Below are 20,368 nucleotides of genomic sequence, written 5' to 3' on the forward strand. Positions count from 1 at the left end.
TCACGCCACCAGACAGTGTAATGCCACGTCAATCTGTAGTTCCACGTCGATGATAAGGGCCTGAAGAGATGAACACTGAACGCATGGATTAGCGAGACACCGGGGAATCCCGGCGTGGCCACTCCGACGCTCAAGTCAGAAAAGAGAAGTAGAAATGTATAGAAAGAATTCAAGATGGTTGATTGTCATACCTGCGGGGTTTATATAGAGGTGGTGGAGCGATAGATCTCCTTGTTTGCAATTGGTTGTGGAGGCGGATCGAGCGGATCGATCTTATGACAGATTCCGAATATCTGACGATTTAGCAACGTAAGTTATCTTTCTTTGACGGTTAGGATCGTGCGGGTGGGAGTACCTGGTCTCTATCCTAATCCTTGTAGATAAGTTGCCTAGTTTGATGAAAAGGTCAGTGTGTTGATCCGTTGACATTTGTCCAGCAACCTAAGGTCGGGAGTGTGCGATTTGTATGAGTGGCCGAGATGTGCAGATATAGGGTGAGCTTATATGGGTTGATGAGCTAAGCTGGGTGTGCACCCGAGCTCTGGGTGTGCGCCATAGCTAAGGGAAGTGACCTGCCGTCTTGGCACACATCTGTTCATGAAACCCAGCGCTGGTTGAGCTCTTGATATGGATTACCGAGCTGTCTGAAATGGCTGGCTAAGCTTATGGTGTTATACGGGGATTAGGTCCCATGGTTTATTCCCAAGGTAAAGACCAATTCGTGAGGTTGGTATGTGATACCGGGACCAAGTCATGAGGTCGGTATGTGATACCGAGATCAAGTCATGAGGTCGGTATGTGATACCGGGACCAAGTCATGAGGTTGGTATGTAATACCGGTACTTTGCTAGGCTCGTTGCAAGGGGGCGGAGCCTATACATCTTCGTTCTAAGTATCATGGACCGTGACATTCTTATACTAAGGTCAGCTTGATGACTAGGGTATTGTAGGGACTTAAGGTATAAACACTGAGGTTAGGGAAAGCTCGGTTTGTATCTTTAATCCTATGACGACCCCATAATGAGGTCGGCTGTAGATTGAAGTTGTGAAGAGGGTGTGTTAAGCATCAAGGTACATGCCGACCTCTTAATGAGGTCGGCGGTTTGCCTGGGCTGAGAGTATCAAACCGGATCGGAGGAGAGGTCGAGACATTTGGGAGGAGGGATAGCAAGACCTCGTATCTTGTTCTGAGGAATTTATTGTCCTTTTAGAGGTCCTTCTAGGGAGGTCGTCCCTTCTTTTGCCTTTGTTATGACCTCGAGAGATCGAGATTTCTTGATCCACGTCATTGCTAGATGTTTCTCCCTGATCCTACTCATCATCCACGTCATCACGATTTACTCTTGCCGGATCAATAACGATCCACATTATTTGTTGGTTGTTATTTGAAGTCGTCTCTAATCATTTCAAACCTAATAAAGAGCATCTTATTTTAAAACAGTCGACTACTTAGTCAGTTTAGGTTTAACAGATTAAATCCTTCTTTTAGTTGTCTAGAGATGAAGCAAGCTTTTCTATTCCCAAGGGCTTTTGTAGTTGATTGAATTTTTTCATGGACTTCAACTAAATTCAAGATCAAGTTAAAATATTGACTATATGGGTGCGATGTAGTAGTAAAACACTCAAGAGAATAAATAAGAGGATCAGAGTTCAATTTTCAATAGAAATGAATATTATGGAGATCATAAGTTATACTTCAGATTTATCTAATAGATGAACTAAAGAAATCATTTACTTTTAGAATTAATCCAGCTAAACTTGACATTGAATTATCAAAAATAAAACTATAACTAAAAACCTATTGTTCCTTTATTGCACACACTATTAGGTATACTCTACCTAAAAAAAATAACTCAAGATTATAATTCCTCATAATCTCTCACAATTCATATATCGTCAAGTCTTTGATGTTAGGAATTGTTCTAGCCTTTGAAACCAACTCATGTTTTCGCGCTTGGATGTGCTAAGCTTTTAAAGTTTGCTCTATTTTATTTTTAATTTGTTTTTCCATCAAGTTCTCATAGTTTTATGTCTCCAAGCCATCAACGGACAACCCACTCGACTATGTGAGTACAATTCAACTCCATCCCAATCATGAACTTTCATAATCCAAGTCTTAAAACAAAATCCCAAATATTGATAAGAACATTAGAAACAAAAATTAAAAAGACACCATTATTATTATTATTTTCATAAAAAAGCACCATATTTTTTGAAAGTATCAAAACAATATCCATTCTATTTTTATTTTAAAATATTATTATTCCAATATTATTATAGTAATTTTATTCAAAATTATTATAGCATATAATATATATATATATATATATATTTATATATATTTATTCAAAATAAATAAAATTTCTACACACTGAAGTAAGTAGTTTTAAATAAATTTGCTCTATAGTATAAAGGGATTTAATCATATTTGAAGGGATTTTAATCATTTGAAGCAATCCTGATCAAATTAAAAAAAAATTTTAATATATCAATACTCCATTATAATAATTTGATAAAGTCAGAGTACAATAATATTGAAATAAGAATATTTTCTTAAATTAAAAATAAAAATGTTATTTTAATATTTTTTTTAAAAAATTGAAGGTATCCAATAAAAAAATAAAAGTTATTTTAGTTTTAAAATTTTCTCCAAATATTTATTATTATTATTATTATTTTTTAAGACTAATTGGAATTATATGTTTTTACGTAAAGCATTCCCTTCCAAAAAAACAGGCTGCTCGATCGCCCGATCACAACTCTCTCTCTCTCTCTCTCTCTCTCGTGTCGAGTGATCTCTTCTCCATTCCTCGAGCAGCTTGCGGCATTAGCGAACGAAACGGTGCACTCGCTTCCACGGGGAACGGCGTTGAGCGGCGAACGGACCACCGCATCCAGGTACCAAACGACAACAACAAAAAGAAAATTCTTTTCGCTGCATGTGCTTCTGTTCTCTGTATCCCTATCCCTTTCCTTTGCGAATTGGAATTGTTGCCCCAGTATCGTCTCTGTGGTCCGATGCCCCAGGAATAGGTGGAAGGGAAATAGAAACTTCCTGTTGGTTCCTAAGGCGATCGGCCTACAGGATCTGATGTAGAAATCGACAATGCTGAACCTGCTGTTGGAATTTACAGGCTGAACTTTGCTGATTCTAAATCCTGATTTTGTCCTATCGACCGGTCTGTTTAATCTCTTAACTTTTCTATTGTTCTCTAATGGGTTCATTTAAGAATCTAGCCGGACACAATTATCATGATAGTTAAGCCGTATTAATCCCAATTATTTGGGATCCTCTGTATGAAATTTCTCACTTTGTCTATCACAGCTTCAACTCTAATCAGTTCAATTTATCAATTTGTACCACCTTAATTTATTTTCTATCACTTTGTAATCTATGAATTTACACTTAATTGCTCTTCCATAGTAATGTTTATATTCTCTTTTCCAATAACTCCAACTATTCATCTTTGCTACTCTAATTTCTTCTATATGTTATTTCCTAACCTATCATTTTGATCCATGAAGTATGATGGACCTTACTAATAAAACTTTTCTTCTAGCATTAAACTAAACTTAGAGGGCAGTAGGAAAAGTTATTCCACAACAAGAAAATAAAAAGCAACACACAATAATAGAAATGCACCTAGAAGAAGAGAGGGACACAATGCTAATTCAATGATTTATGTGGTTCGGCAACCCTCGGGCTTTTTCTCCACTGCCTATTATCTTTCAGCAGCAAGTTACTCTATGAATTCCATTAATTTTCTCCTTTTCGGAAATCCTCTGAGCTAGAGAAACCTCGTACAATGCCGTGGTTAAAAGTATAAAAGAAAAATCACAAGTTGAGAGAAGAGCTTGAGAGTAAATAGTCTAGCACAATATCTTTGCTATAGATTCAATGCTTTTCATAGCCAACATGCCTTATATTTATAGGCGTCTCTCAAGCTTCCAAGTGTGTTCTAGAAATCATCCTGTCTGTCTTGTATCACTCGATCGCTCCTCACCAATAGTTCACTGGTTGTTGATGCGACTTTATCCATCATTTGAGTCGATCCTTGTAGCCATCAATCAATTGCTTTAAATAGTAACTTCCAAAAAAGGATATTATAACGAACTAACCGTTCCATTATAATAATTAACCGTCTATTAATCGACAAGAATCCATAAGTTGAATGCCTTCAATGGTAGCTTCTGAAAATGACTATGTACAACAAACAAACCATGTTGTTATAACCAATTACTTGTAATTCAAGTCAACAAAGATGTTGGAAATAACACTCTTTCATTCTCTTAGCTAAGTCGACTCATTCAGTTAGTTGACCGACACATTAGTAGACCGATCAATCAATTGATACATTGGTGGACTAAAGGTTTGGGTCATCTGTTGACTTGACTAATAGTCAAATTGGTAATCATAATTAAGTTGATTGGAGCATTGACTGAGCCACTTCTAAGGCTTTCATTCAAGCTTGATCTAGTCGTTGATTACCCAATGGTACATGTGCACACAAACTCATCATTGCACAATGAAATTCACTATGTTACTAGAGAATACACTTCTTCATGACTTTTGTATGAGGTCTTCCTCGCTTTACCAAACTTTCGGTCAACTTTAACATACCAAGACTTTATGTTGCTGGACATTTAATCACTTTGATTTGCCGAGACATTCTCTTGCCATACATCCGATCACCTATAATTTTGATAAAACTTCCTCTTACTAGTCATTCAATCATCCTTGTTCTGTCGGGACTTCCTCTTGTCGTGTGAGATGCTCCCGGGTACACTTGTTAATATATATTTTATCTTAAACCTTTACCTAATTGTAGGATCGATAACACGCTAGAGGGGGGGGGGGGGTGAATAGCGTGTTTGACGCTTTTCGCCCAACTCTTCTGAACCATATTTTTGTATTTAAACACCTATTGAACCGGACCGGGTTTGAACTGAACTGCTGAACCGGACCAGTTTTTTCTAAATTGGGTCGGGCTTTTTGAATTGAGTTTTTGGCTTGATTTCAATTCCTTGTAATTGGGCTTCTTCTTGTGAAATTGGGTTTGATTGCAATTCTCCTTAAGTTATTATCCTTATCCTAATTTCCTGCAAAATTAAATATAATAAATTAATAACCATGAATTATCTCAAAACAATAGGAATTAAGATGAAGATCTCAAATAAATCCAAGCTAATAAACTATACTAGAAATGTAATTTATGATACAAAAGAGGATCAAAACACCGAGATAAAATCCTAAATTAGCTTGTCCCAAATCCAATTATCAATTTCCCACATGACTCCACATAGACCATGACTCGTAACATTAATTGTTAGGACCGATGAAATCAACATGTTTCCACAATAGTATGATATTGTCAACTTTGGGCATAAGTCCTCGTAATTTATTTTTGGACTTCCCCAAAAGACCTCATATCAATGTTAATCCATGATCTTTTTCATGTATTTTCAATGTGAGATTTTGATTGTAATCCCAATAATCCTCCTCTCAACAAACGACCATCATACTCCAATTGAAGTCATCTTGACATCTGATCTCTTGACCCATCAGACCCTCCTTATCTCGATGTCTGATTCTCTTGATCCATCAAGACTGTCTAGTGTTCGGTCCAATTGACCTACTAGGACTTATCTATTTCGAGAGCTTATTATAAATTTTATGTAGAGCCCTCCTACCATTATCTCCATGGTCCGGGCCTCCCCTACCTCATTCGTTTTTTCCTGAGGTTCCCTTCATGGATCCATATGGATTATGGTTCTGATACTCATTGTTAGGACCGATGAAATCAACACATCTCCACAATGGTATAATATTGTCCATTTTAGACCTAAACCCTCATGATTTTGTTTTTGAACTTTCCCCAAAAGGCCTCATACTAATGGAGATATTTTTCATTTTATAAACCCATGATCTTCTTTATGTATTTTCAATGTGGGACTTTGATTGTAATCCCAACATAAAGTTCCTGGAAGATAAGATTAGAAAAATACATCTACAAGTAACTAGTTGTTGCCTAATATATCATGAAATAAAGGAAACCACCCAATATGATATAAACACATTCAAGAAGAATAGATGTATAATTGTCATTGACAATAATAGAAAATTTACTATTAGTACAAAAAAGATGGGTAGTTTAATTGCAGATGCTGCCTTGTAGAGAGCTCAATGGTAGTTTCACATGTTTTACTTTTTATTTGGTGTTCATAGCATTTCTATTTTGTATTCATATTGCTTTAGCTAATGTTGCTTGTATGTTTATATCAATACTTGAGTACTTCGATGCAGCATTTTGTTTTTGAACATTTCATGTGTTATTTCCATGCTATCTATAGGAACAGTGCACATTTCATCAATTTGCCTATCTGTACCAAAGCTTCTTGCAAGTGTTAGATCTTCCAGAATCTTGTTCCATGTGGAACAAGGAGGAGAAACATGCTACATCTACTTACTATTTTAACTAGCAGGAACATTGGATATCACTATGAATTTTCTTATCCGAAATACACTTCCTATAGTTCCTGAGGTATCCAGGGTTGCGGAGTCTCTTAATGACAATTCTTTGCCACTTGTACAACAACTAACTTCCACTTTGGAGGGCCTTATTGCAAAAGACAAAGTACCTAATGGTTCTACTGGGAATGATGCAGCAACAGACAGTGACAAAGTTGGTGATGCAGGTAGCGCGGCACCAGATGCAACTTACAGAAACCAAGGATACCATACTGATGTGTCCAAAAATGATGGATGGATAACAATCCCAAACAGTATGTTCTCTTTCAACATAAATTCTGCAAACAACTTTAGTGGTGTGATTTAGCATCAACTTCTGAATGTGGACCTGAAATTTACAGTGTTATGCTTGCATAAATTAGGTTGCCATTTCATAAAAGATGGTGATATTTTAAAACTTCATTTTTTTTCTAGATCAATTAGTTTTAATCTAACTCTGTGATAACAAGTCTTTGAAAAATGAATATTCTTTATGTTCAGTACTATCATTTTCACCAATTTACATCACTGTACTATCCTATTTGGTTGTTGGCTAACAGATTAAACATTTACATACAGGATTGAAGAACATATTTTTTGTTTCAGTTTGTGCATTCTTATTCTTGTAAATGGTATAATTTAGGTGCCCAATTTCTAGGATGTTATGTAGCATTAGGATCATTTCTAAACCAAAAGGCAGAAACAAGTAATATTTGAAGTATCATTATGTGCCTAACTTTTAGCCTTTGACCTAAATGACCAGTTTTGGTGCCATGCCTACTGACAATTGTCATACTTCAGTACATTTTGAAGTGTACTGAGATGATTTGTTTAATCTGTAATTTGTGTCTACTTAATTTTTTTAGTTCCAAATATGAGTCAATAACAGTTAGTTACAAACTTTTCTCAACTGATTATACCTTACCCAAATAATTATCTAGCATTTAGGGTTAAACATTCAGTTAAAATCGAACTGAACTAATTGAACTTTTTATGGACAAACCGAATTGATCGAAGTTTGCTACTAAAACCAAACAAACTAGACTGGTATAAAATCGGTTAATTTAGTCAGTTATCAAGCAATCGACTAATGCTGTATCACAAGTCGATTGCTATGTGGATAGTTGACTGCACCAGTTGATTTTTGAATTTACTGTGCTTGATTTGTCGATGTCAATTGACTACGTGTTTCTTTGAGTTGTCATAACACACAATACGTATCAGTCTAATCGGTTTAACCAAATTATAATTTTTAAAAATCGAGACCGAACTGAATAAATCAAAATAATTGGATTTATTTTTTTAAAAATAGAATTTTCAAATCTTTGGTGCATGTCCAGCCTTGGCAACCTGCAGCAGGAAGGTTAGAACTGTTGTTTCCCCTTGTTTAGTGCATGATCTGAATCTTGTTATGAGAATTTTTAAATGGGTGTTCATGTGTCTGATGAGCTCAGAGCTTTGGCATGCTTATGCTGGGCCGTCTATACGTCGATGAATGCATGCATGTTGCTTGGACAGGCTGATGAAGAGACATACGAGGTTTTTGCATGCCCAGATGTCACTGCAACAGATGTCACTGAGGCACGCAATGAGAGATGAGTGATTGGTGTTACGTACCTATTGAAACGGGCATGCAAAGTAAACATCTCAGATAGAGTCCCCAATTATCGACTGAGCAAAAGACTGAGCAAATTTTTAGAGTTCAAGATTGAGCAAAAGATCATTTTTCCTACAATTCAAGAAAAATCCAATCTTCCTGATGATGAAAGCAATAATTCTTACATTTTTCATTATCCATACAGTCCCCAAGTTCTCCTGTGATCTTTCAAAAATTGATGGACATGGAAACATTTAAAATTTTCAATGAATTCCAAACTCTAAATTAAAAGAATGTGGCAAAGTAGTGTGCCAAAATATCAAGAACCAGGAAATATTCAAGTGTTCAAGGAACGGGTCTGATGTGCAAAAACTTAAATGTTTACTTCTGGTCTCTTCAAATATAGCAAATTATAAAAACCTGAAAGTGCACAATGAAGGAATATAGATCTACTTAAAGAGTAGCCTTATCAGACTGTAATTCTATACGATTCCTATAATTACAAGCACCGGAAGTATAAACTACCTGAATCTGCTTGATAGGTTCTTGGCTTAAACAAATGCGAGCAATATATTATGCCAATTTTGACAGACATCTTTCTCCATGATCCCAATTTATATATGCAACCAGTAGCAATCAACAAGCCAAACACAACAAGAGCTATGATTGTGGAATTCTCAAGATTCCAATGATAACCGCCCTACCAACAATGAAACAAATATTCTTGTTCAGTATAATTGACAGGTTTACTATAAACATAAGCTTCTTTAGAGGATGCAAGTATAGATCGATACCTGAAGAACAAATAGGAGTGCTGCATTAGCTAGTGCTAAGGAGAATGCTATCATTCCGCCGCAAAACTCATTTGGTAGGTACCTGCAAAGACATAATGAGGATTTACATTGAAAAAAAAAATACATCAAGGATTGAGGGAAAGGAAAATAAGTGAATCACACTATTCTCACACGCATGAAAGATGCAAAATAGAAGAACTAGAACTCCAATCTCCTATTATTATAGGAGAGTAGCAAATTAGTTCATGCAAGAAGGCAGAAGTGATGGTCCAGAACAACAATAAATATTGTAGCGTACTTGGTAATCATAAGCGACGATGAACAAAGCTATGCCAGTGACTCCCAAAGCTATCGTTAGGCAATCCTCATTGCCTAATAATTTTGCCTCACTGAAAAGTCATGGGAAAGCAGTGCTACCGAGCATTCTTGTGCCAATCAAGACTGGATATATTAAAGATAGATTTATCTCCCTCCCGTCTGCTTGAAATCACACACAATGTAGACAATCAATAATTAATCTTGAGATCAAGCAGATGTTAAAAAATAAAGTATCCAAAGAATAAGAATGATATACCATCTGAGCATTAAAACTAGAGGATTTCATAAATTATAGTTACAGTTCTACTTTTGGAATGATGATAGGCATTTCGAATTATATATTTTGTGGATAATCTTGTTCATGATTATCATCTTTATTCATTTACCTTAAGATGTAACAAATTCTTAATCTTGCATATTTTGTTCAAGTTCAATATTAGAAATTCACAAAACATATACATTGCAGAAAGATCCAACTCAGATATGTTACTATTGTCCAAGGTGTTTTGCAGATTCAGATTTGGGTATCTAACTACTTATGGAAGCAGATCAAGAAATATTTTTTTGCCCATGCAAATATATTTTCACTATGTTAGCATATTCTGCGATAAAATGACAAAAAGAAAGCCAAAAGGGAGTGCAAGATGACAAATCACTGGATCTTGCTGAGTCAAATCTACTATTAAAAAATTAGTCTTTTGTCATTTCATTATTTTCTAACCCAGAAGAATCTTTCTGAATATTAAAATTATAGTTCTAAGTTAATTTAAAAAAAGGCAGATTGTCTTTCATTATAGAACAAAGAAAGAAAAACTAGATAACGTTTGAGAAACTTTCATGCTCTTAACTACAAGCCATAATTTCTAATTAGTGGGATCAGCTATATAAATCCTATTCACCATTGAATCCATGTAAAGCTACACCATTACTAATATTCAGATTTTATAAATAACTTCTAGTTATGTTAAATGGATTTTCATGTTCTTCTATATGCTAAATCTGATGGCAGCATGGTATTGTCCTCCAATAACATAAGAGTAAACAAATTGTTTCTAAATTGTCAAAGCAACTAAGGATTCTGAGCTAATAAGGATATTTGCAAGGGTTTTCTAGAGAGGGAATACCTTCTCTCTATTCGTGGATTATTTAGATCATTTTATAATCAATCATTAATTAAGCAACATGATCTTGAATTAATCAAATGAAAACTATATTCAAATATCAGACTCACATGCAGAAAAACTAGACTGTCAAACAAGTAGCTAGTCATAAGTAATCATATATTGATAAACGTTGTGAAGCTATTATATCCTCAACTGATTGATAACTTTTGAAACTTCTAATTGCAAGAGATAAGAAAATTCCAAGTTGCTTGCCTACCACTATAGCTGGTGCCCAGAGTATCCAAGAATACTGACATGGAAAAATGGATGCTTGCCTGAGCCCACATGAGAACCAAAATATTTTTGTCCGGTTAGCAAGGGAAAAACACACTATAGAATTGGTTTCGAGAATATGATTAAAAAATGGCATAATATAAGTAATGAATATGGACTAGAACCAATGCAATTTGTTCTCTAGGTGATATAACAAGACAAACAGCAATCTTTCTATGGCTACCTTATGCTTGACAAACTCTGACAAGCACATATTTCTATCTAAAGGAGATTAACATGGATTTCATGAAAAGGTATGTATAGCAAGAACCAGTAGCTATCAGGATATACTCATGCATATACATTGTGCAATATCTTACAAATAGTATATGGTTGTCAGAATGACAAACAAGATTGGCGTAGATCATTAATTTCATGATCCATATTGATATAGAACAATATGAAAATTAGGATAGTGCACCACATGGAATGCATAATGATCAGCATAAATATAACAATAACCTGAAGTCCCTTTTGCCTATGAAATTGTATAGGTTTTGGAAAGAAAAGAGATCAATAAATGATTATTTGAAGATGAACTATCAAACAAGTAATGTAAATGAAGTTTGAGCTTACTGAACAACTCATTGGGCAGCATGCAGTAAGATGCAATTTGAAGCACAATTTTTTAGTAGACATCTCTTGAGCAAGAACTCCATGTGCATAAGGTGCTTTTTTAGTATCTTAATGTTCATTATCAATGTCTAAACTAGTGTCAGCACAAACAAGCTTCCAGTACCATTGATTGTTTACAAATATTTGTAATTGCAACACAATCTTCAACGAATTAGATAATATACTGTTTTTGTTTTATATTTGGAACATCCATAGTACAATTTGTTTAGAACTTTTAGCTTAGTAGATCACTATCAAATTTCATTTTAGATTCCAACCTTCGAATGTTGGGTTAATACAAAAAAAAAAAAAGAAGATTAATTAGTTCTTTTAATCATGATGTATGTGATAGTTAGACATATTTTGACCAAACCAGCAAATGTAGAAGACATTTTACAGTTCTGGTGCGCTGTACCTTTAAGAATATGAGCTGAAAATGGCTTGTATAACTCCCAACAACAGTTGCATGATGACTTTTGTTCCATTCTTTCTTGATATACACAGTGCTTAAAACACCGATTCAACCCCCTGCATAACTGCAAGATCACAAATTCACTTAAAGATCCGAGCTTCAGCTACCCATCCATAGAACAACGAACAAAAGGGGGAAAAGATACAGCAAAGCCCTAATCAAATTGGAGAAAACAAAACAAAACAAGTGGAAGAACCTGAATCCAGAGCGTAGAGCATCAGGAAACCGCTCTGGAAACGGAGGAACGGGGCCATGTGGCCGAGATCGAAGGGAGACGAAGCTCCGGCTCTCCTACTTCCGGGAGAAGTAAGGAAGGAGGAAGATGGAAGCAAAGCAGGAGGCGAAGAGGACGAGGAAGGCGTGCGGTTGCAGCTCCCATCCCCCCCCCCCAAAATATTATTATTAGCATTTTGCAATTTAATTTTATGCAGGTTGTTAGGCAAAAAAAAAAAAAAAGGAAATTTATTTGTTGAGTCCACTTATTCTTTAACTTCAATTCTCATGTTGAGTCTATTATACTTATATTTATATTTATAATAATATTTTTAATAAAATTTTATTTTTCATGTGAAATTATATGTTACTATTAAGTTGTGGAATATGTTCAAAAATATAATCTAGAATTTAATATTCGAGTAAAAAAAGTAAATTAGATCTTTACTATTATATTCAATGTGTGTGTTTGATTTGAAGAGTTTTGACTTGACGGGGTTGAATGATGACATAGATAATGATTTAGCAGGGTTAAAAAAAATGATAAATCTCAGTTAGTCTTGTGAACTCAATCTCTGGGGGGTGGTCGGTCCGGTCTCACGGAAATTTTCCACCGACCATCAAGATAAATCGGGATTTAGCAAGGTCAAAATAATACATTTAGTGACTCTGAAAGAAATGTGTATGAAACATCTTTAAAAAACTTAGGACAATAAGCATTGAGATGACTTTTTGATATGATTACATATTTACGTATAAATTAACTTTTCGATATGGAAAATTAAGTCTTTTCAACTGTATTTTTCATATTTACATGCAAATCAACCTTTTGACATGCAAATCAACAGTTAAATATTTGATTTAATCCAATTGACTTGATCTAGATTAATTTTATTATCCAAATAATTAAATCCAAATTATTCAATTTTTGAGTGTTTGAACTTGTATTATTAATTGAATTAATATTTTTTTAAATTAATTACATCTAAAGCATCATGATTAGTCAAATTAATTTACTTACTCGATCAATCAAATTTTTTGTAAAAATTTGAGAAAACTATATTATCATGTATTTTATCATAGACATTTTCATAAATTCTCAAATTACTAATCTTAATCTCTTCCCTTAATTCCGTGGATTTTTTCTTCATCTTCTTCTTCGGATATTAATTCTTGTAATTTGACATTATTTCTTGTCATTTTTTGATTGTTTACACTTGAAGTATATGATATGCTTTTTATTTTTTCGGACTCCTGGTATTGGTTTCTTCTTTGTCGCTAGTTGTGCTATCCAAATTTTACGAATAGGATATTTATTTTTGTAGTACACTTTCTACCTGTATTTGAAACAAATAATATGAAACTTAAACTTTAAAATTAAATCTATACCTTTTTCTCCCTCTCAATCTTTACTTTGCATGCTCCCTTAGCGAATAGTCCAATCAAGAGTCAATTAGCTCTAATAAGTTAGACATGTGACTTTAGTAGTCGATATCCTCTATGTTTTGATCTTAGTTGTCAACCTCATCTTTCTTCAAGGTCACTCTACATTGACATTATTTCCTCATCCACAAATTAGGCCCACATCCTACGTCAGTCCACTAACAATAACTATAAATCTTTCAAAATATGTGGCACCGGGTGAATGGAAAAGTGTTTATATGGTTATCAAATCTGGTATCCTAGAAGATGACCTCCTTCAAAAACGTGGTAATTAGCAGATGGAGACAACTAACGACTGCAGGATCTAATCTCCTCATTAGCTATGACATGGAGGTGCACATTAGACAACTATTATCCTAGAAAAAGTATATGTAGGAGGGGGCAAATTCTTCTCTCTTCATTCTTTTTATCGGCTCCATCAAACTCTTATTTTTCTCTTTTTCTTATTTGATTTTTCATAACTCAAATAATCCTAATTTGAATGTGAGAGTAATCTATCAAAACTTCACTCCGATGCCATTATAATCATCTATTGAAATGTTTTTTTTAGATCTTATTAATTTTATTCCTAGACTATCTTTGACAGATGTGCAAGTGAGATCGTTACTTGAGAGATTTTGAGAATTAATGTACCGAATGGGAATGTAATTAATATTTGACAATCAAGAAATTTAAAATTTTCATTAATTATCATATGAATATATTATATATGTAATAGCTTCTATAATGGATGAATTATTGTATTTTAATGATATATATTTTCTATATTAGTAACGTACGGCTCTCTGTATATATAATAGTCCGTAAGATCTTTGTTGGAAGATATAGCAATTTTTTAGAGTAGTCCCGACATGGATCTTGCGCCATTGCTGCTCTTTCTTCTCCTCGCCTTCTTCTCGAATCCCTCCGTCGCCTCTCCTTCTGTGAGCCATTACATAATTTAAGTGGAGGAGCCGATTGAGCCGCTGACGGAATCGAGCCTGAAGAGGTGGCACAAGTCTTTCCTACCGCCGGCGGCCGATGAGTCTGGCGTCGATCGGCGGATGCTGCACTCCTACAGCGACGTCTTCAACGGGTTCGCCGCCATGCTGACGGAGGAAGAGCTGAAGGCGGTGGGGAAGAAGAAGGGATTCGTGCGAGCGCTCCCTGACGGCGTGCTGCGTGTGATGACCACCCACACGCCGGATTACCTGGGGCTCAAGGTCGGGAAGAAGGGGCTGTGGGAAGACTCGAAGCTCGGGAGAGGAGTCATCGTCGGAGTCCTCGACACCGGTGTGACGCCCGGCCACCCTTCCTACGAAGACGAGGGGATGCCGCCTCCGCCGTCGAAGTGGAAGGGCTCGTGCGAGCTCAAGACCGGTTGCAACAAAAAGCTCATCGGAGCTAGGTCGATGATCGCCGGAGCGGGTCGGAGTCCTCCCGTCGATGAGAGTGGCCACGGGACCCACACTTCCTCCACAGCCGCAGGTAACTTCGTCCGCAACGTGAGCTACTATGGGTTGGCCAAAGGTTCGGCCGCCGGAATGGCCCCTCGGGCTCACCTCGCCATCTATCAGGTCTGCCAAGGCAGCGGCTACTGCAGTTTCGCCGACGTCCTAGCCGGGTTGGACGCAGCTGTCAAGGACGGCGTCGACATCCTATCTATCTCTCTCAGCGGCATTTCAACGCCTCTCGACCAAGATCCCGTCGCCATCGGTTTGTTCGCGGCGGCCAGGAAGGGCATCTTCATCAGCTGTGCCGGCGGCAACACTGGACCTGACTTCTTCACCCTCTCCAACGAGGCGCCGTGGATTCTCACCGTGGCGGCCAGCAGCGTCGACCGAAGCTTCAGGGCCTTGGTGAACCTTCCCAACGGGAAGGTGATCCCCGGAGAGTCTCTGGACCAGCCGAGCAACTTCACTAAAAGCTCTCTTCCCCTGTACTACAACCCGGAGTCGGCATACTGCTTCTCGAATCCTCCCGATGATACCCACAGGGGAAGCGTCTGGGTCTGCGACGCCACCGACAGCGGTCCCGAATATGTGGCGGAGATCGTCAAGTCCCACGGCGCCAAGGCGTTGATCTACATTTCCTCGAAGGACGACGGCGCCACCATCATGCTCAGTAAGCTGGACCTCCCCACAGTAATGATCGCCAACCAATACGGCTCCGACTTCAAATCGTATTTGAACTCGTCCTCTGACCCCACCGCGTCGATCGTCTTCGACGGGACAGTTCTCGGCGTATCCCCCACCCCCGCCGTCGCTTTCTTCTCCTCCCGAGGGCCGTCGCAGGCGACGCCGAACATCCTCAAGCCAGACATCTCCGGCCCGGGTCTTAACATCTTCGCGGCTTGGATTCCTTCCGTTGACTCTCCGGAGTACACCATCCTCTCCGGCACGTCCATGGCGACGCCTCACCTCAGCGGCGTCGCCGCGCTCTTAAAGGCCACGCACCCTACTTGGTCACCGGCAGCTATCAGGTCGGCTATCATCACCACGGCAGACGCTGACGTCTCTGACGAGTTACTAGAGCCGGCGCTCTATTTCGCCAAGGGCGCAGGACAGGTCAACCCTAACAAAGCTGCCGATCCTGGCCTTATTTACGATATCACCGTCGACGACTACGTCGCCTACATCTGCGGCAAATTCGGCGACGAAGGCGCCAAAAAAATAGTGGGCGGATTCGTGGACTGCTCCAAGTTCAAGAACTTGACGGAAGCGGAGCTAAACTACCCGTCGATTCTTCTGCTCCCCGATGGCGGCGCGACTGTCAAAGTGAGCAGGACGGTCACGAACGTCGGACCGGCGAGATCGAGCTACAAGGTGTCGGTGACCATATTGAAGTCTACAGTGTCAGCTACTGTCACCCCGGAGACGTTGACGTTCACCGAGCTGAACGAGCAGAAGTCGTTCAACGTGAGCGCGAAATGGGCCGCCGGAGGACCTCCCACCGACACTCAATTCGTGGAGGGAAAGTTGACTTGGACTTCCGATGATGGTAAGCATGTGGTGACCAGCCCCTTCCAGTCGTCTCCGTCATGCAGCGCTAGTTCGTCTTTCCTCCTTGCAAATATTATTCCTGATTTTTTAAGAATGCATGAATGAAAAAGTTGGGTTGGGCATTCAAATAAATAAATATTTTTCCTTCCAGCATTATATATATACACATGTGATATCACTCAGCATATCAAATAGAAAATAAGATGAGTAACTACACTATCAAAAAGGACTAAAATTTGCTTACCATAGTTAACGGTAAGGGTGCAACACTGTCCAAAATAGGGAGAAAGAACAATGTTTAAAGTTGTTACTTGTATAGATAAAGGCACATACAGAATTTTCGGGCGGCCGCGATTTTGAGACTGGGAGGCGATTTTGGGGGTTTTAGGGTTAGCAAACCCTAAAACCTAGATGAAGGTGACGGGACGTAGCAACGGTGGTGATCGGGACGGGGAGGCGACGATGGCGATCGAGACGGGGAGGCAACGGTGGCGATCGGGACAGGGAGGCGACGCCGGTGGCGAGCTCTCTCGGGACCAGGAGAGGCGACGACGTCGTCAGCTCTCTCGCAGAGCTACGAGATCGACAGTGAAGGGGCGACGATGAGGGCGATGAGAGGGAGAGGCGACCGGCGCAGAGCAAAGTAGAGGGAGGAGGATCGCAATGTTTAGGGTTCTGGGGACGACGATGGCAAGAGGAGCGGCGGGTGCCGCGATGGGATTTAGGGTTCTGGGATCGGATTTTTTTCTCTCATGATTTTTTGTATTTCAGCTAGTTTGCCACGGTGGACGCATCATCGCGCAGAGGGAGTCGCTCAGGATATCAACTCTCTCTCTCTCTATATATATATAAATATTTTGTATAACAAATATTGTGTATTCCATATGTATATCAAGTATACAGTACAATCAAACTTGCCATAAATTATAGGTGCAACAAAGGAAGCTCAAGAAGGGTCTTAGTGAGGACAAATCTAAAATAGACACTTGGCAAGGAGGAAAGTTCTAGCAAAACACAATGACCAAACTCTAGGCAAGTGCAAGAAAGTCTCAATGGGTTGAGGATCGAACTCTAGGCAAAAGGAGTACCGACAAGTTGAAGATGAGACTCTAGGCAAATGTGTGAAGTCTTGGTGGGTTAATGAGGATTGAATCTTATGAATAAGGAGGAAGTCTTGGAAGTGAGGAGCCTCTCACCAAGGTCAAGAAAGCAAGGAAGTGCTAATACCTTAGAGGAACAAAGGCAAGTGCAAGCTTAAGTTGAAAGAAGCTGGGGCAGGTGTATGAGTTAACTAAAAGCTAGTATCCTTTGACTGGAACCAAACATAATCAAACAGAAGGTTTATGGTCATTGTGATTTTAGGGGCAAATCATTGGCTAGTCAACTACAAAGCAAAAATCAACTAGAGCTCATTCAATAGTCAATTCATGAGCTAACAATAAAGAGTGAGTTATTGTAATGCTAACAAAATAACATACAACCATGTAGGACATCCAGGTTGTCACTCAGGCACCCACAGTTCGATCCCCAGTTACGGCGTATTTACAGAAATTTTCCTCTAAATGGGGATCACAATCAAAGGATGCTGGGCATCTGGGTTGGCCGCTGCGTGCACTTTTCGATTTACCCTGGTGGATCGGTGGAAAACTTCCGTGGGGTCGGGTCGGTCACTCCCAGGGATTGAATCAATGCGACTGACTGGGATTTATTATAAAGAGTGGATTTTGTAACGCCCGCCCTTATGTGGGCCTTGACGGACGTCACAGTTTATTCATTCATTCATACATTACACTATTATCTATCGTATACGAAAAATCTAAAAACTTTGCAGCGGAAATAAAACATTATAGCAAAACATGGATTCGTATACAATAAATGAAACTTAAGAGCATGATAAGTCTAGATGCTAAGTTCACATCAGGAACCAAATATAACATGATAGTTTTAACTAACTACAACCCACATGAATATAGAAAAATATTTGTATGGCCAAGACTTGGTCAAGTCACCACCACACACATCATTCCAGCCTTGTCCCGCTGCCTCCCTTAGCTCAGTGCCTGTTAGTCGGATCTGCAATATAAGGAAGAAATCTATAAGCACAACGCTTAGTAAGTTTCTTTCCTACTCACAAAATCCGAATGCCACAAAACATACCATTTCTAGCATACAACATAGAAGCACATTAACATTTCATGAGCATGTATATTCACTTACTTTAACATTACTGGCATATACCTTTAACATGATAACCATTTGCTTTTTTTTTCCAAAATATATTATCTTTCAATCCACCGATGATGAGACCGAGACCCAACACCTTCCAACGTCCGAAATACAAGGAAGTACTAATGTAATTACTTCTAAGGTTCGAGAACATCCTAGTCTAAAATCTTCTATTTTCACTAAACATTTTGAGAAGGTCACTCTTCCATCGGGAGAAATGCGTGCAAAATGCAAGCATTGCAATGCTTCCTACAAATTCCAAGCCGGCGGCGGCTATGGATCGTTAAAACGACATGTAGAAACGAAGCACCCGACAGAATATGGACTCGACTGTTCTCAAACACAATTATCTAGATTTTCTAGCGGTAGTAGTACTGATTCCGATTTATTTTTATATTCTGATAATAAATTAAGAGAGTCATTAGCTAAATTTGTTTCCGTAGAACATCTTTCTTTTAGTTTTGGATCTAAATGCACATTTGAAGATTTTTGTAAAGAATCTCTTAATCCATGTGCTAAACGTGTTCCTAGGACTACACTTACTCGTACAATTAAAAAATTAGTAAAACAAGGAAAAAAGAATTTAATTGATGAATTTAGTAAATTAAATAATAAAGTTTCTTTATGTGCCGATATTTGGAGTGATCATTGGCAAACTCATTCTTATATGGGTGTGACTTGCCATTGGATTGATAGCTCTTGGATCCTCCAAAAAAGTTGATAGCTTATAGAGTTTTTGATGAATCACATAATGCCCATAACATTGCACAATTATTATGTTTAATTTTAGAAGAATATAGATTAACTCAAAAAATATTTTCAATATCATTAGATAATGCTAGTTCTAATACCGCTTCTATAGATGAACTAAAATTTGTTTGCCAATCTGTTATTGGTGGTTTATTTTTTCATATTTATTGTATATGTCATGTTTTAAATTTATGTGTTCAAGATGGATTAATACTTTTAGAAAATTATATTAAACCAATTAGAATCGCAATTTCATATTTATGGTCTCATCCATCTATGATGAAACAATGGGGTAGATTTTGTAAAGCTAATGGAATGAGACCTAAAAAATTTTCACGTGATGTACCAACACGTTGGAATTCCACATATCGACTATTACAAGATTCATTTCAATATAAAGATTTATTATGTTTATTTTTTGCAGAAAATAGTAATACTAATATATATTTATTTTCACAACAATGGAATATTTATAGTAATATTTGTGAAAATTTAAAAGTATTTAATGTTGCAACCGAACAACTTCCGGTGTTTATTATCCCACTGCTCATTTAGTTTTAGTGAATTTTTCTAATATAGTATTAATTTTAAATAAACATATCAATAATGAAGTTTTAACTTCTTGTATATTAGCTATGAAAACTAAATATGAAATATTTTTATTTAATTCCTGAAATTTATTTAGTTGCATTTGTTTTAGATCCTAGATTTAAATTAAAAGTTTTACAAGAAATGCTAACTTTATACTATGACGCTTTAATTCCTGTTAAAGATCCTTCCTCTCACTACAAGAAAATCGGGTTTTAACAACACTGAAAAGACATCGGTTTTATGCCAAAACCGATGTCTTTTACTTTTTTACAACGGTTTTAACAAAAATCGATGTCTTTGGGAGGTTGATTGGAGACTACGACAACGATTTTAAAACCGTTGTCTATGTCCGCTATTTTGGGACTATAACAACGGTTTTTGAAGACTACGACAACGGTTTAAAAATCATTGTCTATGTGGGACA

General features: G+C 37.6%; 1 protein-coding gene and 1 pseudogene across 6 annotated transcripts in view; one reads left to right on the forward strand and one right to left on the reverse strand.

The window, feature by feature from the left end:
• Nucleotides 1-7,834: 7,834 nt before the first annotated feature.
• Nucleotides 7,835-20,368, reverse strand: part of LOC141824739 (uncharacterized) — a 54,224-nt gene continuing 41,690 nt past the window's right edge. The window contains exons 1-7 of one of the 6 annotated variants that reach the window (XM_074712068.1): nt 11,937-12,092; nt 11,684-11,804; nt 10,598-10,655; nt 9,198-9,376; nt 8,900-8,981; nt 8,631-8,805; nt 7,835-8,027 (exon numbers count right to left, since the gene is read on the reverse strand). In XM_074712068.1, the coding sequence (XP_074568169.1) occupies nt 7,990-8,027; nt 8,631-8,805; nt 8,900-8,981; nt 9,198-9,208 (306 nt within the window). In that variant the 5' untranslated portion in view covers nt 9,209-9,376; nt 10,598-10,655; nt 11,684-11,804; nt 11,937-12,092 and the 3' untranslated portion in view covers nt 7,835-7,989. Of the gene's footprint in view, nt 8,028-8,086; nt 8,192-8,630; nt 8,806-8,899; nt 8,982-9,197; nt 9,377-10,597; nt 10,656-11,683; nt 11,805-11,936; nt 12,093-20,368 lie in introns of those variants that run through there. The other 5 variants (XM_074712069.1, XR_012601451.1, XR_012601452.1 and 2 more) reach the window with 5 other exon arrangements.
• Nucleotides 14,248-16,482, forward strand: LOC141823819 (subtilisin-like protease; annotated as a pseudogene).

The sequence above is a fragment of the Curcuma longa genome, chromosome 3, assembly GCF_044706935.1.
Source record: "Curcuma longa cultivar G26 ecotype Majalengka, Jawa Barat chromosome 3, ITB_CL_G26_1.1, whole genome shotgun sequence".
NCBI classification, from domain to species: Eukaryota; Viridiplantae; Streptophyta; class Magnoliopsida; order Zingiberales; family Zingiberaceae; genus Curcuma; species Curcuma longa.